The sequence below is a fragment of the Dipodomys spectabilis genome, unplaced genomic scaffold (assembly GCF_019054845.1).
Source record: "Dipodomys spectabilis isolate Male_0828 unplaced genomic scaffold, ASM1905484v1 ptg000095l, whole genome shotgun sequence".
NCBI classification, from domain to species: domain Eukaryota; kingdom Metazoa; phylum Chordata; class Mammalia; order Rodentia; family Heteromyidae; genus Dipodomys; species Dipodomys spectabilis.
In genome coordinates this window covers 32,620,900-32,641,403 of record NW_024870772.1, presented here as the reverse complement: position 1 = coordinate 32,641,403, position 20,504 = coordinate 32,620,900, and the positions used below count along the sequence as shown (strand labels likewise).

The 20,504-nt window shown below is 44.3% G+C and overlaps 1 protein-coding gene across 4 annotated transcripts in view; it reads right to left on the bottom strand.

Moving 5' to 3' along the window:
* The window catches only part of Mtus2 (microtubule associated scaffold protein 2), a 386,941-nt gene that overhangs the window by 527 nt on the left and 365,910 nt on the right, over positions 1-20,504 (bottom strand). For 3 of the 4 annotated variants that reach the window (XM_042685472.1, XM_042685473.1, XM_042685474.1), the window contains 6 exons: positions 17,138-17,352; positions 14,519-14,624; positions 9,526-9,599; positions 6,549-6,647; positions 5,648-5,767; positions 1,582-1,679 (listed from right to left, as the gene is read on the bottom strand). In XM_042685472.1, coding sequence (XP_042541406.1) covers positions 1,582-1,679; positions 5,648-5,767; positions 6,549-6,647; positions 9,526-9,599; positions 14,519-14,624; positions 17,138-17,352 — 712 coding nt within the window. Of the gene's footprint in view, positions 1-1,581; positions 1,680-5,647; positions 5,768-6,548; positions 6,648-9,525; positions 9,600-14,518; positions 14,625-17,137; positions 17,353-20,504 lie in introns of those variants that run through there. The other variant, XM_042685475.1, reaches the window with a different exon arrangement.

The following is a 20,504-nucleotide window of genomic DNA, read 5'->3' as shown; positions in this document are numbered from 1 at the left end:
AGAGCAAAGGCCAGAGGGTGAACAGAGGACGAGGAACACAGGGTGTGTGTGTGGGCATCTGAGAGGTGGGAATCGGCCCTGGCTGTGGTATAGGGTGGTGGCAGCTGTCAGGCAATTGGGGACGCCTTCTCTGGTGTCCGGCCTATGATCCTGGGCACATGCCTTCAAGACAGCAGCTGTCTACCCTGTTACAGACGTTGGCCTGTGACCGCTCTTCTTGCTGGATCATGAGTCTAGAGGACACGGCCAAGACTCTAGCATTCCAGCCTGGCACCCACCATGTAATACACCCTTGGTTGATGTTTACAGACAAAGGATGCTGAATGCAAATCAAACAGTGCTTTCTTCCTTCTGTCATGAAGCTTGAGTTGCTAATAGAGCCTTTGAGGAACTGAAAAATACTCTCATCCATACCACTGGACAGTCTGGTGTCCCCCAAAGTCACCCACCCCTCTGGGACAAAGCTTGCTCTCTTAGGAGTGTATGTTGCATAGTCCTGGGGCTTGTGCCTCTCATGTGAGAGTTCATGGAGGCTGGAAACAGCCTAGAGTAAGGATGAAGAGACCTGCCATCCCCAGCACAATCTTTTCATTTGCCTCTGGGGAGGGAACAAGATGCTGGCACTAGAAGCTCAGTGAGTGTGGCAGTGACTCCATGTGCATATAGTGGGTGTAGGAGCATGTGTGACTGTAAATAGGAGTATAGTCTAAGAAAGTGTGTTAGCATGCAAGCACAAGGATATGTGTGTGTGTGTGTGTGTGTGTTGTGTGTGTGTGTGTTTGCTGGTACTGTAGCTTGAATTCAGGGCCTGGGAACTATCCCTTAGGTTTTTTGCTTAAGGCTAGTGCTCTACTTCTGAGCCTCAGCTTTCTTCCAGCTTTTTTTGGTGGTTAATTGGAGATAAGAGTCTTCATGACTCTCCTGCCCAGCCTGGCTTTGAGTCACAATTCTCAAAACTCAGGCATGGGCTACCATAGCCTGGCACAGGAGGGCATCTGAGAATGATTGTGTGTGCGTGCACGGATGTATGCATATATGCCTGCATGCTCAAGTGTGCCTGAAGAGGATACTATGCCATGGATGCATGGAGAAGCCCAGGCCAGGGTTCAAGCCTGGCTCAGCCCTGGAGCTGGGTGAGGAACACTACTGCTGCTTTCACTGGACTTGCAGTTCTAGAAGTCAGGGCTGAAGGGACAGGTTGGGGAAATGGTGGGTTTCTGCAAGCTGAAGGGGAGGTGGTGCCATTTGGCTGTGTTTCTCCTTTGCCTGGAACTGCTTCTCTTCTCATCTTTCTGGAAAGAAATCTCAGCCCCTTCCAGTGCTGTGGGAGGCCCCTGCTGCCTGCCATTGCTCACTGCCTGCATTTCCCTGGGAGTGGGGGACCCGCATGGTCCACAATCAAGACACAGGCTAAGTAGCACAGGGCTGTGCTTTCCTTTTGGTCCTGTGGGAGATGTCAAGAAAGGGATACAGGAACACCTCACAGCTCAGTGTGAGGCAGATGGGATATAAGAGGTTCAAGGGCAAAGTTACTTGAAGGGCAACATGTGATCTATAAACACAGATGCCAGGCTCACCTACCTGGTGACCACCGTGTTCTGGTCAATCCTGGCTTTGAGGTCTTCATTCTGCTGCTGGAGAACTTGGATCTTTTCTTCCAGGATAATGTTCTTTTCCGCCTAGGAAGAAGACAGCAGGTTAAGAAATTCTCAGCAAGGCCATAGGGTCTGTGGAGACCAATGTCCTTGGCTTCTTTATTTGGGGGGAATCATCAAGAATAGCATTTTACAAAGAGTAGTTTGCGATGAATAGCTCCACTTCTGGCTTTTTGGTGGTTAATTGATAAAAAATAAGAGTCTCATAAGCTTTCCTGCCCTTTGGACTGCAATCCTCAGATCTCAGCCTCCTGAGCAGCTAAGATGTCAGGAGTGAACCATTGGCACCCGACATTCTTTTTACAGTGAGTATACCAGGTCACTGCCATTGTTAGGGACAAGCTATAAACACTTTTGGTCCTCAGCCCTTTGGTTCTTCCAAAAGGTCATCTACAAGGTTGAGGGTATGTGTACAAGTTAGGTATATGGAACTAAGTATGTGTACATGTGCAAGCATGAGAGTGGGTATGAGTGATCATGAGGGTGTGGTCAGTGTCCCTGGACAGGCAGGCCTATACCAGCCTATTCAGACTTCTAGATTAATGGAAGGAAGGGAAGGAAAATAATGTGGATACATGTCTTTCTTAGAGGCTCTGGGCAGCCAGGACACAAAGCCAAGAATCTTGGATGTTTGGGAAGCTCTCCTTTGCTTTGCAGAACAAGGAAACAGTTTTTATTATTTTATTATGTTTATTATATTATTATGTTTTATTATTTTATTTTGTGCCAGTACTAGGGTTTGAACTCAGGACCTGGGCATGGTCCCTTAGCTTTTTCACTCAAGGCTAACGTTCAAACACTTAAGCCACAGCCCTACATCTGGCTTTTCGCTGGTTAACTGGAGATAAGGAATCTCTTGGATTTATCTGTTCAGGCTGGTTTTGAACCAGGCACCTGGCTTTATTGTATAGTTTTCCTTAATGCCCACATTTCCCTTTTATAGTACCAAAAGTCCGTTTAAAAAACAATCATCAGGGACAAAGGAAGGCTACGTAGACACTGTGCCCTCCTCCATACGAAAGAGGTCTGTCATGCTCCTCACCTTGGACTCCATCCTGGACTTTGAGCCTCATGTTGGGGGTGAAACCTATAGCTACTTTTTCCTATGGAGCGTGCATCCTTGCCTTGTTGTCAGGTGCTCAGCCAGAAGCTAACAGGAAGGACCAGTGAGAACATGAGGCTTATTGTGAACTGACTGCTGTGTCCCTCCATAACAGAATCTGGAATCTACCCTCCAAGGCGATGGTATAAGGAGATGCGGACTGGAGAGGTGGTTAGGTCATGAGAGTGTAGCACCTACCGCAGAGATTTGTGTACTTATAAAGCAGAAGCCCATGCAGCAGTGGCATCCACTAGACACTCTGTGGAAAATGAACTATACAACTTGTGGGTGGGGATGGGAGGGAAAACTGGGAGAGAATGAGGGATGGAATGACATGGTCCAGAAAGAAATGTACTCATTACCTAACTTATGTAACTCTTACCCCTCTGTATACCTATCACCTTTATAATAACAATAAAAATAAAATAAAAAACCCCAAGAACCCCAGAGTGCTCTCCTGCTCTTTCTTTTTAAAAAAAAATTTAATAAGTTTTTTTTATTGTGAAAATACCATACAGAGGGGTTACAATTACATGAGCAAGGTAATAAGTACATTTCTTATCAATCATTGTTGCCTCCTCCTTTGATTTCCCCCTACCATCCCTGCCCTCCCATCTCCATGACTACCCCCCCCCCAAAGTTGTAAAGTTAGTTTTTCGACATAGCATCTTGTACATCTCATTGTTGCAATGGGTCCGCCTGTATCCCTATTTAAACAATTTGTTTTTTTCCCTTCTGCTCCTCAAATCATAACATCAAATAACAGTGAAAACAGGGGTTATACCGTGGGGGAGGGATATACAAAGAAAAAAATCACCTTATAAATATGTTAGAAACAATAGCAAGGAAGAAAAAAACCACTTGTTTCCTTATCTTGGGGTTCCTTTCACCTAACGTCACCTTATCTGACCTTTTCTGCTTGACTCATACATATACTAGTCATTGCAAATAAGGGAAACCATGGGACCTATGTTTCTTTGGGCCTGGCTTACTTCACTTAATATAATTTTTTCCAAGTCTTTCCATTTCCTAACAAATGAGGCAATGTCATTCTTTCTGATGGAGGCATAGAATTCCATTGTATATATATACCACATTTCCTTGATCCATTCATTTACTGAGGGGCATCTGGGTTGGTTCCATATCTTATCTACAGTAAATAATGCTTCAATAAACATAGTTGTGCTGGTAGCTTTAGTATGGTCTTGTTTGTGATTGGTACTGGCACAAGAAGAGACCTCAGGACCAATGGAATAGAATTGAAAACCCAGAAAGGAACCCACAGACCTAAAGCCATCTAATCTTGGATAAGGGAGCTAAAAAAATAGAATGGAAGAAAGACAGCTTCTTCAGTAAATGGTGTTGGCAAAATTGGTTAATCACTTGTAGAAAACTAAAGCTAGATCCTTATATATCACCCTGCACCAGAATCAACTCCAAAGGGATCAAAGACCTCAAAGTCAAAGCAGACACCCTGAAAACATTACAGGATGGAATATGAGAAACCTTAGGTCTCCTTGGCACAGGCCGAAATTTTCTTAATAGAAATCAAAGAAAGGTTGGACAAATGGGATTGCATGAAGTTGCAGAGCTTCTGCATGGCAAGCAAGATCAATAGAAAGCCCACAGACTGGGAAAAGATCTTCAGTAGCCATACAACGGACAAGGCTCTCATATCTAAAATATACCTGGAACTCAAAAAATTAAATCTTCCAACAACAAATCCTCAAAGAAACAACTGCCCAATAAATAAACCGGCTAAAGACTTACAGAGAAACTTCTCTGAAGAGGAAAGAGGGATAGCCAATAGACACATGAAGAAATGCTCAACCTCTCTAGCCATAAAAGAAATGCAAATCAAAACAACACTGAGAGACCACCTCACCCCAGTTAGAATGGCTATCATCAAGAACTCTAACAACAACAGATGCTGGAGGGGACGTGGCCAAAACAACCTTACTGCATTGTTGGTGGGAGTGTAAACTTGTTCAACCACTTTGGAAAGCAGTATGGAGGTTCCTCAAAAGACTCCACATAGAGCTCCCTTATGACCTAGTAATCCCACTTTTGGGCATTTACTGGAATGATCCTGACCTTTCTACCATGTGAAAATTTGAAGCACAGGGCCAGGGCTCCATTTAGGTTTGGCTACTCATTACCTGTAGCTGAGTCTCTACACCTTCCCTGGGCCTCCACCTTGCCTCCGTAAAATAGTACTAGACCCCAGGTGCACTGTTGTAAAAGATAAATGCCTTGCACAGAGTGGGGCATCTAGTAAGGATGGATGTTTCCTCGTGCCAGCTCTCTACACTTCTTCCAGGGAGAGGGGTGACACAGCACTTCCACAAGAGTACTGGAGCCAAGCAAACATGAGGTCAGCCAGATGGCCAGAAGGTCCCCCGAATTGGACAAAAAGATGCCACCTCTGAGATTCCTTATTAGCACTCCTAGTTTTGTTAGATGGACCTCAAAGCTCAGCTAGGGTCTTTTCATTCTCGTGTGTGTGTGTGTGTGTGTGTGTGTGTGTGTGTGTGTGTGACACACACACACATGTAATAAGGCTTGAACTCAAAGCCCTGGGCACTGTCCCTTAGCTTTTATACTCAAGACTGATGCTCTGCCACTTGAGCCACAGCTCTACTTCTAGTTTTGTGCTGGTTAACAGACTTTTCTGCCTGGGCTGGCTTTGAACTATGATCTTCAGATCTTAGCCTCCTGAGTGGCTAGGATTACCAGCATGAGCCACCAGTGCCCAGCTCAGCTAGGGATTTGCTGCTCATGTGTGAGCCATGGTTGGGAAGAAGGCATTCGTCACTGGACACCGCCATCCATGCCATGCTTGGGGGAAATCTCAGGGTAGTCGCTCTCTCGGGCAAGCTGACCAACTTACCAGCTTTTCCAATTCAACAATCCTCTTTTCCTGCTGGTGTATTTGCTGATTCTTCATCTCTAACACCTGCTTCAGACTCTTCATATCTTCTTCCAAGTGCTGATAAGGGGCCAGCGCAATCTACCAGGGAGAGAGCAGCCACTGTGGGCCAAGTTTCCAGCCAAGCTCAGTGTCACCTGATCTAGCTCAGTGTGGCTCTGAGCAGCTCCCTGGAGAGAGGCTGGGGCAGTACAATAAGGGACCCTAAGTGATCGGGAGGCTCTCTGCATCCTTAAAAGAACCCCCCCCACTACTTTCCCACCCACAGCTCCCTACAAATCCAGCTGGAGGGAGGAGTGAGAAGCGGCCCTCATCCACTGGAAGACCCGGATTCTAGAAATGTCACACTATTTCAGATAAACCACATTAATATATTTAGTGTATTTCAGCAGAAGAAATTCCCCCGTCTATCATTCAGCATTAACTGGGCGTCACATATTTTTAGGCAGAAATAGTACGTTTGATGGAAGGAGATTTTCCAGACTTTCTTTTGGGGGAGGTGTAGGAGGGGGTGGGAATTCTTTTCAACTTTCTAACTCACTCATTGCTTAGACAGTACTGTTCCAGACCAGCCTAACACACTGTTGGGGAATTGGGGGGTGGGGTGGTAGGCTGGCCCAGCCATAGTGAAGTTTTCAGGGGTGCGCCTCCTAGGAGCCCTGGAACTTTGTGTATTGATACACACAGCAAGTCAATGGAAAAAGCCACAGCTGGGTTCTGTCTCAGGACATTATTTAAAGCACCCAACGAGACGACCAGCTGTCACTTCATAGCAGATCAGCATGGAGGCCTCATCCTTGAGGCCTACAGAGGAAGTGAGGCCCTGGCTGTGGTGCTGGGTGGCCTGGACAGCAGTCACTACCTCTAGCTGTTCCTCAGTGTTTTTCCTCAAAGCCTCCTCAAAGCGCTGGGCGCGGTCCCGCAGGCACTGGCTCTGGAAGGTCAGTGTGTCCACCTGGTCCTGTAAGCAATGACAAGAGACAGCGGAGATGGGACCTGGGCAGCTGGGGAGACAGTGCTGTCCATCTTATAGTGGGGTTCTTTCCAAGGTCTTTCCTAGGGCCTGGCTAATAAACAGGGGACATTTTAGCTCCTTGGTTGGCAGTGCCTTCTTTTGCTAGGCCCCTCTTATTTTCAGTTCACTAATGGCCTACTGTTAACCTTTCTGGCCCCAGGGCTAGGTCTCATGGCCTTGATTGGAGCTGCCCTGTGACTTGAACCACCCAGGGTCATCATCTCAGTTTAAAGCTTCTCCCTGTTAGGGTGCTACCCCCTAGCTCCAAGCACACTCCCAACATGCGTGTATGGCGCTGCAGCAGGAATGCCTGCGGGACACAAGCCCTTTCCTCAGTTCCCGGGGCATATGGGACTGCACAGACCCCTTCTTTCACATCCTCAAATCACAGTGCTTGTCATCTTGAATGAGGCGTGGTGGTCCCTTTAAACACTTGATGCCTAAGGAGCATCATTTCTTCACCATGGAGTCCCTCACGCTAAGGATCCCAAACTCCTTCGCCGAAGTATTCTATTTCAGAAATACTAAAATACAGGAAACTAGAGCTTACATTGCCCCCTTCCCCTCCAGGAAATCTTCTGGCAAGAGAAATGGCCTCATTCCAGCAAAACAAATAGTAGAAGCAGGATAATGCAAAGTCTGTAACTCTGTACACGAACACAAGGGATGACTGAGGCGTTGTCTTCATTCATCATGGCTGAGGGCCCACAGCTCACAAATCTCCCCAAGCAGGATCCCTTTGCCTTTGCTTTGCTTCCTTCCAGTTACTCTCTCCTCTCCTCTCTTCTCCCCTCTTCTCTCCTCTTCTCTTCTTCTTCCTTCTCTTCTCTTCCTCTTTCCCTTCCCTCTCCTTCCCTTCTTCCCCTTCCTTTTCCTTCCTTTGTCTCCTTCCCTCCATTCCCGCCCCCCCCCCATCCTCTTCAATTACATTGTGCAAACACACTGGTATGAGGGTTGAACTCAGGGCCTGAGCACCGTGCCTTAACTTTTTTCTGCTCAAAGTGCTCTACCACTTGAGCCACACCTCCTCTTATATAGCTTTTTTCCAGTTAATTGGAGATAAGAATCTCTCCAATTTATCTGCTCAGTCTTCAGATCTCAGTCTCCCAAGTAGCTAGGATTGCAGGCATGAACCCCAGATGATTGGCCACTCCTAAACTTTTGACCTGTGCACTCAGTGGCTGGGATGGTGTTGTCTATACACGCCTGGCTTCTTTCCTAGCAGGGCAGTCTCTCTGTGATGCACAAAGCCAGGAGGACTGAGCCATTCTGGGAGAAGGCTGATTTTCTGTCTATCTATTCCAGCCATGGGAATTATCTTCCACAATTTACAGACACTTTACAGACAACTTACAGATACTTATTGCTTGGGTAATATGTTAGTGAGACCCCCCTCCCATCTCAACACACAAGCTAGATGTGATAGCTAGTATTTGTTGTCTTGACTAGGCAGAGGCCTAAGTAAGAAGAAATTAAAGCTCAAGAACTTAACTGAAAAATAACCTAAAGTGAAAGGGGCCGGAAATGTGGATCAAATGGTAAACCATCTGCCTAGCAAGTATTAGGTTCAAATCTAAATATTAACAAAACAAGCAAGCAAACATGCAAAAACATTCACCACTGCCAACAATCTAAGATCAGAGTTTCTTATGGCAAAAAGCTTTCTATAGGCAGTTCCTCCCTAGACATGGGGTCTGCTACTGATCCACAGAGGCACCTGGCAGAGGGTCTGGAAGGCAGGAGGAAGCTAAGGTGATCTAGGCACCCCTGCATTCTCTTGCTAGAGACCAGCAGGCAGCCAGGCAGCCCCTGGAGCATTTGAGAGCAACTTTTCCTCAGGTGGCAGGTAACTGAAGACCCTTAGACAATTCCCAGAGTATAGGCTGTTAGTTCTGACTTTCACAACTCACCTGCACTATTCCCTGCCTGGAATGTTCTCTCGCCCACCTCCTCCTTTCTTCCAACCCCACTGTTTCTTCTCTGCTGGCTGATCTCAGAAAGGGCTCAGCAATCCTCCACTTCTGGAGCGTTCATTAGTTGTACCATTTACTCTGTACAAGTGTGACTCGCCTCTTTTGTCTTAACTCTGTGCCTTAGCTCTCTGAGGAGACAGCCAGTCCCTAGAGGCCAGAACTACATCCTCTTTACCTCTATATTTCAGAAGAGGTGCAAAATCAATCTTTTCTACTTCTTTCCTTCCTTCCTTCTTCCTTCCTCCCTCCACTTTTCTTTTTCTTTCTTTCCTTCTTTGTTTCTCCTTCCTTCCTTTCTCCACTTTCTTTCTTTCTTTCTTTGTTTCTCCTTCCTTCCTTCCTTCCTTCCTTCTTTCCTCCACTTTTCTTTCTTTCTTTCCTTCTTTGTTTCTCCTTCCTTCCTTCCTTCCTTTCCTTCCTTTCCTTCTTTCTTCCTTCTTTCCTCCACTTTTCTTTCTTTCTTTCCTTCTTTGTTTCTCCTTCCTTCCTTCCTTCCTTCCTTCCTTTCCTTCCTTTCCTTCTTTCTTCCTTTTTCTTTCTCTTGTTTGTTCCTTACTTCCCCCATTCATCCTTCCCTCCCTTCTTCCTTTCTTTCTGCTTAGTACTAGGGCTTGAACTCAGGGCCTGGGTACTGTACCTTCACTTTTTCACAGTGGTAGAGCCCACACCCACTTCCTGCTTTTATCTGGTTAATTGGAGTCTCATCAACTTTCCTGCCCAGGCTGGCTTTGAATCTTAGATCTCAGCCTCCTAATGTAGGTAGGATTCCACCACCACTGGCTGTAAATAAGTGGTTCTGCATGGGCCTAATCATGTTCCTGTTACTGCACATCACTGAAGAAAATACTAACCTGCAATGATAGTCGTAGTTTCTCAAAATTTTCTTCTAATTCCTTCTTTTCAAGTTCATGGGTAGATATCAGTTCTGGAGAGAAGATAGCAAATTGTCGTTAGCATTCTTTAAAGATCTTTGTTAGTATCTATTAGTAACAAAGTATTTGGGGTAGTTTCATTGTGACATTTCTACATATGTATGTGATGTACTTTGATAAACTCAGCCCTCCACTTCTCTTCCTCATCCTCCCTCCCTCCTTCTTAAAAGTTTCAACAGTTTCATTGTTCTGTTCTCATACATGCATAACCTGTTTTACTTTCTTGTGTTTCATTTTTTAATATGCTGGACATCACTTGTAGAAAGAGGTTTCAGTATGTGATTCACACAGCTATATATTATAATTTAGTCAGATTAGCTCCTTTATTGCTTTCTCTTTCCATATCCCTCCAACTCTATTGTTCAATAGCTTTTAGAGTTTCCTCAATGTCTTCATACATAGATACCATGTATCTCTATATTAACCATTCTCCATCATTGAAAATTGGACTTTCTCTTGAAAAGGATAATATGACTCTTTTGGCAGACCAGTAGTGATGGCTTTAGTCAATACATATCTCCTTAATATGATAGATTCAAGGCTAAAGAGTCTCCACCATTAGTTTCAGAAGGAGAAGTAAAGAACAAAGAGGAAGGGAAGCGAAGATCGCGCACATGCATGAATGTGCATATGCATGCACACTTCTGCGTCCTGCTATACCACAGGCACATACACATGCTTTTGCATCCCGCTATATTATGAATACTCACATGTACACTTCTGCATGCGGCTCTACCATGGGCACATGTCTGCATCTTGATCGATCATGGGGAACACACACACACACACACTTGTGTGTCCTGCTGCATGCACTGCTGTATCCTGCTATATGATGGACATGCATACACACTGCTTTGAAGTACTATGCTGCTATGCTGAAAGGCAGATTCTCTCCTCACAGTACCCTCTGATATCCTCACACTGTTCCTAATGGTAACAACTGAGTAATCCACAGCAAATGCCCATTTTCTTCTACCCACAACTTTTCCTTCCCAATGTGAAGTGGCTATCTGGGCCTGAAGAAGATGCTGCCTAAAGATTGTGGGCCTGTAGCCACTGCTATGATTGTCAGGCTGCTGGAGAATGCATGGGGTGGAGGAGCTCAGTGCTGGACTCCTTGGTGCTTTGGTAAGACATTCATGGAAGCAGGGGACAGAGTAAGAGAATTTGGAGGGTGAATAACAAAAAAAAAACTCATTGAGTCTAGGCATAAGGAAAGTCACTGGAAGCTATTAAATAATAGAAACATATGGAGGGTCAAGGAAAGAGCAACAGACGGGGTTAATATTATTAAACTATATATATATATATATATATACATGTAATACTATGGTGAGCCCCCTTTGTACAACTAATACATGCTAATAAAATTCATGACAGGAATTTCCAATTGGTTCTGTTGGGGGTGGGTATCAGTGAGAGGGTTGAGGAATAGAGAAGGTAAAGGAGGGTGCAAGTATTTTGTATATATGTATGAAAGTAGAATAGGGAAACCTGTTGGAATTGTGTTAAGAAAGGGAAAGGAAAAAGACGGATGGAGGGTGTGAGATTGGTCTGGGTACATTATATTCATGTATGGAAACGTCACAATGAAATCCTATGCACACAAATATATGCTAATAGAATATAAAAAGAAGAAAGAGGAGGGAAGGAAGAGGAGAAAGCTGGATGCTAGTGGCTCATGCCTGTAATCCTAGCTTCTCAGGAGGCTGAAATCTGAGAATCAGTTCACTAGGCTGAATTCTCTCTAATTAAGTAGCAAAAAAGCCAGAAGTAGAGCTCAAGTGGTAGAGAGCCAGCTTTGAGTGGACAAAGCTGTCAGAGTACAAGACCCTGAGTTTAAGCCCCAGTTACCTGCACAAAGAAGAAAAATTGGAGGAGGAGGAGGGAGAGAAGGAGGAGAGGAAGAGGAGAGGAAGAGGAAGAGGAAGAGGAGATCCCTAGGATTTCTTAAGCAAAGACCCAGTGTCAAGACTCAGACAGAAGGAAGGGCTAGTTGAAATGGTTCTTCTTAGAGGGTTTGCAGCAATAGCAATAGTTTGCAAGTGAACCAGAGAGTTATTAAACAAATGGGTTCTATCTTCCTCCAGATATAAGGGTTTTGTTATCTGTGTGAAGCTACACAGTCAATGTGTTCTCATGTTCTAACTAGAAGGAGTCTCATTAACTAGTTTGAATCACACACTTGGAGCAGGGGCCTCCCATGGACCAACAACATTTAGGCATGAGTAATACAATTAGGAAAAACTTGGTAGTTCTCATTGACACAAGTCTCTTAACTAATGGTGGTAATGGCTGCTAAAACAATGTTGTGACTGTAGATGAAATTTACATTAGAAAAAAAACCCAAACTTTTTAAACCAACTGGTTTCTGGTCCATCTGCCCCTTCTAAAGAATGAGATTTTAAAACCACTGAACACATTATTCTGATCATAATAATAAGATTTTAAGCTGCTGTTACATACACCCACACGGTCTTTACATGATGCATGACTCAAAGGCCTTGGAAATAATGTATAAGTAAGACTTTATTTTTCAGAACAAAGATCTATAGGTGTAATGAGGAAATAATGGAAAGAAATTGTGGTAACAGGTGTGTCACATCATTTGCATTGTGGTCCCTTTCTAGAGACCACTGCAGAGATGGCATGTCAGCTGTCATTGGTACCCTAGTGGATTGAAACCACTGCTTACTATGCAATAGCTATATACTCATGATATACCTTTTTTGATGCTAGTAATGGGGCTTGAACTCAGGCCTGGGCTCTCTTCTTAGCTTTTTTGTTCAAGCCTAGAACTCTGTCACTTGAGCCACAGCTCCATTTCTGGCTTTTTGGTAGCTGATTGGAGGTAAGAGTTTCACACACTTTCCTGCTGGGTCTATCTTTGAACAGCCTCTTGAATAGGTAGGATTACAGGCCTGAACCACTGGTACCTGGCTGAACTTTTTGTTTTTTAATACTTCCTGGAGCAGAAAATTGGTGCATGAAGGAGCGGATAATATGAGGTGGGTGTCTAAGCAGTGAACTTTGTTGTTTACAAAAGATATTTAAAAATATTTTCTAAAGTTTATGCTCAGATTTTAGTTGTTAAATTGCTCAGATTTCATTGTTGTTTTTTTTTTAACATATATACTTAACATCTGGGAAAGAAAAGGGGAAATTTTAAGAATGATTTGCAAGTATTAATGCAAATGCATGTAAAATTTTAGGAAAATCCCAGTAGGACTTAATAACATGTTCGTTTGTTTTTTCCTAGTCCTGGGGCTTGAACTCTGGGCTTGGGCAATGCCCTTGACCTTTTGTGCTCAAGGCTTATGCTGTATCATTTGAACCATAGATCACTTCCAGGTTTTTGTGGTTAATTGGAGGTAAGAGTCTCATGGACCTTCCTGCCTCAGCGTCTTCTAACAAAGATTCCTCAGAGCTCAGCCTCTTAAGTAGCTAGGATTACAGAAGTCAGCCACTGGCCCCCGGCATCATTATTGTTATAACTTGAATAAAACACATTAGGCCGGTTTCTGTAATTATATTTAAATTCCTGAGGAAGGCTGGCTTTATAAAGAAAAGATATTTGTTTAACTTATAGTACCAGTGCTGGAAAGTGAAAGGTTCCAGGTAGTTTGGAAGTTCTGGAGGTTCAAAGCCCTAGAAAGGCTTATGGTAGGCATATGCTACAATTTGGATCTAGAATGTTCTCCAAAGGCTTGGTCCCAGGGTGGTGCTATTGGGATGTGGTAGAGCCTTTAAGAGGTAGGACCTAATGGGAAGGCCTTAGTTTATTGGTGGCATGTGCTCAAAGGGGACTAGAAGACCTGGCCCTCTCCTTGCTCTATTTTGCTTCCTGGCCACATAGTGAGTGGTTTTGCCCCACCAAGAGGTCCAATCATGATGAGCTCCTTCACCACAGGCCCAAGGCCATGAGGCCAATGGACCATGGATTGGAAACTCCCAAACTGAGTCACAACAACCCTTTTCTCTTTATAAGTTGACTATCTCAGGTAGAGAACCATGCAAAACTAACACAGAATGCATGCAAGAGAGAGATAACAACCCCAAACTTATAGTAATCCAGAGAGACTAGGTTCCCATAGTCCCTTCTAAGGGCATACCCCCAATGACCTAAAGACCTCTCATTAGGCTCCACTTCTTAAAGGTTTCTTCCTGTTTCCTCTTTACCACATTGGGGACCAAATCTCCATGAACTCGAGGAGAACAAATCACATCCAAACCATAGCACAAAGAAAATTCTATTACAAAATGACCTATCCATGGTGAATGTGGATAAGGAATGCAGGCTCTGAGGTGCTCCCCAAGACAAAGCATAAGAAGTCCATGTGAGGTTGAGAAGAGGGATCCTCAAGTTTGCTTCACCTCAGCCCTGTGCACAGAGCTGGGAAAAGGATGTGAAATCCTATCAGAATCCTGGTGAGGACCATGACAGGAAAGATATTTGCCTTTTGTTGTAGCTCCCTAGGTGATCCTCAAATTCAGGCAAAGCTGAGAATAAGTGCTTTGGGAGAGATAAAGAGTTACCTGGTTCTTTTCTTACGTGGTTCCTTGAGCATGTTAGGCAGGTATTATACCACTGAGCACTATCTAGCCCTACCTGGAGCCTTGATTTCTATTGATTCTTCACAGGAACCAAATACAAAGGATGTACCTGGCAGAGGGAAGGAGGCAATGAAGAGAAGAGGAAAGGAGATGAGGAGAGTAAGAGAGGAGGGAAAGGAGGAGAAGAGAGGAGAGGTGGAGAAGAAGAGAGAAAGAGAAGCAGAGAGGAGAAGAGGAAGATGAGAAAAGGAGGAGAAAAGGAGAGAAGAGATGAGAGGCATCGAGGAGAGAAAGGAGAGCAGAGGGCTCTGTGATATGTAGGCAGTTCCTTCATGCACAGCCCAGCCTGCCTCTGCACCTTGGACTTTGTGGTCGTGGTCATCTTGCAGGATGGCTATGGCGACCGTGTGGTTGTTCTCCATCTCCAGGAGAGCAGTCTCATGACTGGTGGTAATGTCCTCCACCTGCAGGAGAGGCAGCATACAGGTTATCTGGAGATCAGGAGCTGTGGTCTGCGACATCCTCACCGCTAGCAAAGCACAGATACACTTCATACCCTGAGGATCAGGACAAAGTCATCGGCAGAGGAACAGCCTGGATTTGCGGCTGTCCCTCAAGTCACTGCCATAATGTAGGGCTTTGCAATTAGATGGTATCACTCTAAAGCCCTGGCCTGGCTTCTGAACTGTTCCCCTCCTTTCCTTTGTGACATGGTTAACAAGATTCTGATGGAGAAGGGAAGAAAAGGTCAGCCAACAAGAAGGACTTGCGGGATGTGGCTCACACCTGTACTCAGCTACAACAGCAGCATTCACCTCACTGCTAGAAAAGCTAGATCTCATTATGAAAATGGATTTGGATAGGCAATGGTTTATTCCTGCTTACTTGATATTCTTTCACTGGATATTCTTTTTGAACTTAGGGACTGAGTGTTGTCCCTGAGCTTTTTTGCTTAAGTCTAGCATTCTACCACTTGAGCCACAGCAGCTCCTCTTCCAGCTTTTTGCTAGTTAATTGGAGCTAAAAGTCTCACAGACTTTCCTGCCTAGGCTGACTTCAAACTTTGATCTTCATATTTTGGCTTCCCTGAATAGCTAGGATTGTAGGTGTGAGCCACAGGTGTCTGGCTGATGTACTTGATTAAATAATATTTTATCTGTGTTTCAATGCTATGAATTCAATCAGCAGCAAGGCTCATCACAACAGTATGAAACTGTCCGGATCCTTTTCTTCTTTTTAATTTTGGTGCCAGAACTGGTGATCAGATAGCCTGGCGCTGCCTCTTAGCCTTTTTGCTGAAGGCTAGTACCCTACCACTTGAGCCACATCTTTACTTCTGGCTTTTTGCTTGTTAATTAGAGATAAGAATCTTATGGACTTCACTACTCTGGCTGGCTCTGAACTGCTATCTTCAGATCTCAGCCCCCTGAGTAGCTAGAATTACCAGGCAGGAGGTACTAGCACCCAGTCCAGATCCTTTTATGTGAAGCTTTAATGGAATGGTTGTATTTTCTTCTTCTTCTTTTTTATTATTGTGAAAATACTGTACAGAGGGGTTACAATTACATGGGCAAGATAATGAGTACATTTCTTATCAAGCATTGTAGCCTCCTCCTTTGTTTCCCCTTCCCAACCCATCCTCTTCCCGCCCCCCCCCCCCCCCACCTAAGTTGCAAAGTTAGTTTTTCGACATACGACTTGTACGCCTCATTGTTGCAATGGGTCCACCTGTATCCCTATTTAAACGATTTGTTTTTTCCCTTCCCCTCCACAAATATAACAACATCAAATACAGTGAAAGCAGGGGTTATACCATGAGGGAGGGACATACAATGCAACAAAGAAATAATCTTACTAGTATTTTTTTTTAAGGAAGAGGAGCTACCTTTCGTTTCTGTTAACTGTGCAGCACACAAGACCCAAACATCTGAAGGCATTTTGTATGGCTTTAGACAACAAGACCCCAGAGAAACATGAGATGATTTTCTGCATTGTAGATCACAAACTCAGAGATAAAAGAGCTCTCAGACTACTGGCAAGGTTGTGCTGGGGAAGCATCTTTCTTGTTCTGTTAGAATCAAGATGCAGGATCGGCCCTCTCCCCAGCTGGCTGGTCCCTCACTAGTACAGGCTGGATGGGGATAGGGGAATACCCAGAGGTCACAGGTGAGGAATTTATTTCTTTTGAAAGCAGTGTCTGACCTTGGGAGACTTAGAGACAAGAGAAAAGCAAGGAGTAGCCGTGGCATACGCAGAATGGTATGCTACCTCCTTCTGCCCATCTCCCTTCAGTGTTGGCTGCTGGCTATGGGAGGGGCATGTTTGCCTCCTACCATTCCAATACTGACAGGCTCCCCAGGAATTGTTCCTTGATATCCCATGGAAGAATTTCACTGTCAATATTTCTGTTCTAAAGTTACATTGTGTCTACTTTGTGTATGCATGTGCATGTGTGTGTGTGTGTGTGTGTGCACACACACGTGAGCACACAAATACATGGAACTAATGAGGCTTGAATGCAGGGCATGGGCACTATCCCCGAACTTTTTTTTATTATTAAGATTGGCACTATATCATTTGAGCCATGCCTTCACTTCTAGCTTTCTGCTAGTCAATTAGAAATAAAACTCTCATGGACTTTCCTGACCAGGTTGGCTTTGAACCGTGATCCTCAGATCTCAGCCTTCAGAGTAGCTAGGATTATAGGTGTGAGCCACTGGCACCCAGTGGAATTGTAATTTTCAATAAGGAAAACCTTTGGTGAGAAAATGAGATTGGAGAAATGCCTGGAAGTAAAAGGGAATGGGAGCTAGGCAAATGTCCAGAAGGAGAACATTCTACCCAGCCAGGAGGAAAGGGCTGAGGAATAGGGAGAGAGGCCAGACAGGAGAGGCTGAGAGTGGGCTGAGTGGACCTTCCTGCTTCCCCCCACGGCACTGCCAGCTGCCTCCAGTGTCACCCGCTCCTGCACACTGACCTGTTCTTCATGCTGACATCGGATTCGTAGCAGCTGGCCCTGGTGCTCCTCCTGCAGGCGTGCTGTCTCTGCCTGGAATTGCAGCTGCAGCCTTTCCTGCAGCTCCTGCAGCTCAGCCTGCTGCTGCCAACCCAGCCTCTGCAGCTCCTCCTCAAAGCGCAGCTCCAGCTCCTCCTTCTCCTTCTGCAGCTTCTCACACTTGGCGGCATTGAAGGCTGCCAGGGAGCATAAGACTTTCTTAGATCTCAGGGCAGGAGGGAAAGGATGTGTGAGCAACCCCAATGAAACCACCAAGGGTTGCGGTCCCATGTACCATGTACTGGCAATGACACTAATGAGTCTGTGTCTAGAATAAATCCAACAGCGAAGTTCACATGGTAGAAACATAAATGGCCATGCAACAGTAGATGGATGGTCCTCACCATTTATGAAAAGTCATGCAAAGTGAAGCAAAATGAAGCTGTCATCCATAAGGCTGATGGCGTGGTCATATGCTGTGCTCTATGGAAAGAAGGTAGAAGTCTGACTTGATGGATGGCTGAGGGGAACAGAAGAGATGGGGATGTAGATAACCTTCACAAGTCAGATGACAGGGACAGGGGTGCTGGGGGTGACTGCTAAGGAATAGGGCTTTTTTTGTGGGGTAAAGTGGATGCTTTAAAATGTACAGCAGTCACATGAGAATTATATATTGTTTGACACCCCCCCCCCAAAAGGGAAAGAAAACAAGAATAAGAACAGATCAAGAGAAGTATCTCAGAAAATTATACCTGCACTTGTTTTATTTTGTGCTGATACTAAGGCTTGAATACTGGGCCATGAATTCTTGCTTAGCCTTTTCACTCATGCTTTACCTCATGAGTCACACCTCCATTACCAGCCTCTTGCTAGCAAAAATTAGAGATAAGGTTCTCTCAGATTTGTCTGCCTGGCTGGCTTTGAACTTCAGTTCTCAGATGTTAGCCTCCCAAGTAGCTAGGAGTAGCCAGGTGAGTCACCAGTACCCAACTTTGGATGGTTTTATAGAAGGGAAATTCATAGTCTTATTTTTTTTTATTTTTTTTCAATTATAAAACATATCATGTATGATTTATTTAAAGTCAAATAACACAATAGGGGGCTGGGAAGGTGGCTCGGTGGTAGAGCTCTTGCCTTGCATGCCTGAGGCCCTGGGTTCAATTCCTCAGCACCACATAAGCAAAAAGAATAAAAGCCGGAAGTGGCACTGTGGCTCAAGTGGTAGAGCGCTAGCCTTGAGCTGAAGAGCTGAGGGACAGCGCCCAGGCCCAGAGTTCAGGCCCCATGACCGGACCCCCCCCAAAAAAATAACACAATAGGGCAAGTGAGTAGCAAGCAAATAAATATTAACTCAGTAGGGGTATAGTAACAGTAGGGGAGACACAAAGCAAGAGTAAGAGTCCAAACTGGCTCTAAAAGGTAAAGATAATATGTGAAGTTTACCTGCTTTCACATAGTCTTATTTTTAAACTCTCTATATTAATGGTGAAGATACATGGTAGCACAATAAAAGTAGAAATCTGACCACTATACTACTGTATGAACACACACACACACACACACACACACGGAACATATGAGTAATTCCTGCTGTCTCTGAATGTAGACATATTGAGAATACGCAACTTGAATGGAAAGAATGAAAAATACTAGTCATTTACTTCATATTTGGAAAGTATTGTTTCACATGATTATGTTAAGCATTTTGAACTTCAGAAAACCAAGGGAATAACTTAATCATAATGGATTATGAACACAGAATAAAACAGATGAAAAGGTAAAGAAATAGATAAAACCAAATGGGTTATACTGGTAACAAAACTTCCAATGATATGCTCCTTTTACCACGACATTTTTATAAAATGGTAAAGATGGCCCATTTGTCTTGGGATAAAACTAGGGGCAAGATGAATACATGAGGTTCCATCCAGCATGCGTACAGAATAAATCTTAAAATAGGTATTAGTGAGCAGCAAAAAGAAGATAAATTTTTTTGTACTGACGGGGAATGATATCTATAATATGTTAAATGAAACAAAAGTACAGGAATCGTGGCATTTCATGATCCTATTTGTCATTAAAATCCATCTATATTTCTGCTCTGCTCTAGGAGGCTGTGTAGGCTATAGGAGTCACTACAGAGTTACTCTCTACCATGTGTGTGTTTACTAAAAGCTCTGTTATTTGAACACTTTATGGGGCTCTACCACTGGAGTCACCTCTTCAGTCAAAAACTGCTAGATAATTGGAGTAAAGTCTCACCGACTTTTCAGCCTGTGTTGGCTTCCAATTATGATCTGATCTCAGCCTCCTAAGGAGCTAGGATTACATTCATAAGCTACCAGTGACTAGCTTTTATGAGCTTTTAAAAATCACTATCATGGGCTGGGAAGTTGGCTCAGTGGCAGAGTGCTTGCCTTGCATGCAGGAGGCCCTGGGTTCAATTCCTCAGCACCACATAAGCAGAAATAAGCAGAAAAAAGCAGAAGTGGCACTGTGGCTCAAGTGGTAGAGCACTAGCCTTGAGCAGAAGAGCTGAGGGACAGTGCCCAGGCCCAGAGTTCAGGCCCCATGACTGACCAAAAAGAACAAAAAAAATTCACTATCATAATTAAGAAGTACACTATGTTTTTAAAGGTATCCAGGGTTGAAAGCCCCCCTCCCCTCATCCTCTCTCTCACACTCTCTGTCTGTCTGTCTCTCTTTTTGCTGATACTAGGCCTTGTACTCAGGGCGTGGGTACTACCCTTTTGCTTTTTCACTCAAAGCTGGTACTCTACCATTGAACAATAGCTCATGACCTTTCCTGCTCATGCTGGCTTCAAATTGCAATCTCAGATCTTAGTCTCCTGAGTAGCTAGGATTATAGGTGTGAGCCATGGTACCCTGAAGCCTTTCCTCTTCTGCTTATAGTTTCATTCATATCAGTGGCAGAAGGATTCACAGAACTGGCATGCTAGGGCATTCAGAGATGATGAATTTTCCTCCTTGAACAGCACCATTGACTTCAATAAATCATGAACTTTGTAGGCATTATTTTGGTTTTCTGGGAAGTGGCTAAGTTAACACTTTCTGCACATCTAGTTCTAATCCCCAAATTCCCATTTGCTATTTCATATGATGAGAGAGGTGGCATTTACATTCCTCAAGTGACCTGCTTGGAAGCCTCAGGCCTGCAGAATATTCTGGGTACTAAAATGCACCTGGGGCAGAGGGAAAGCATTCCAACAGTGCAGATCCTAAAGAAATAACTCTTCTCTTGCTTCTAGTAAGCCTTCAGAAGTGTATTTACTTGGGCATTTTTCAGAGTCATATAGACTAATTTATTAGTGTTATACAACATCTAGAA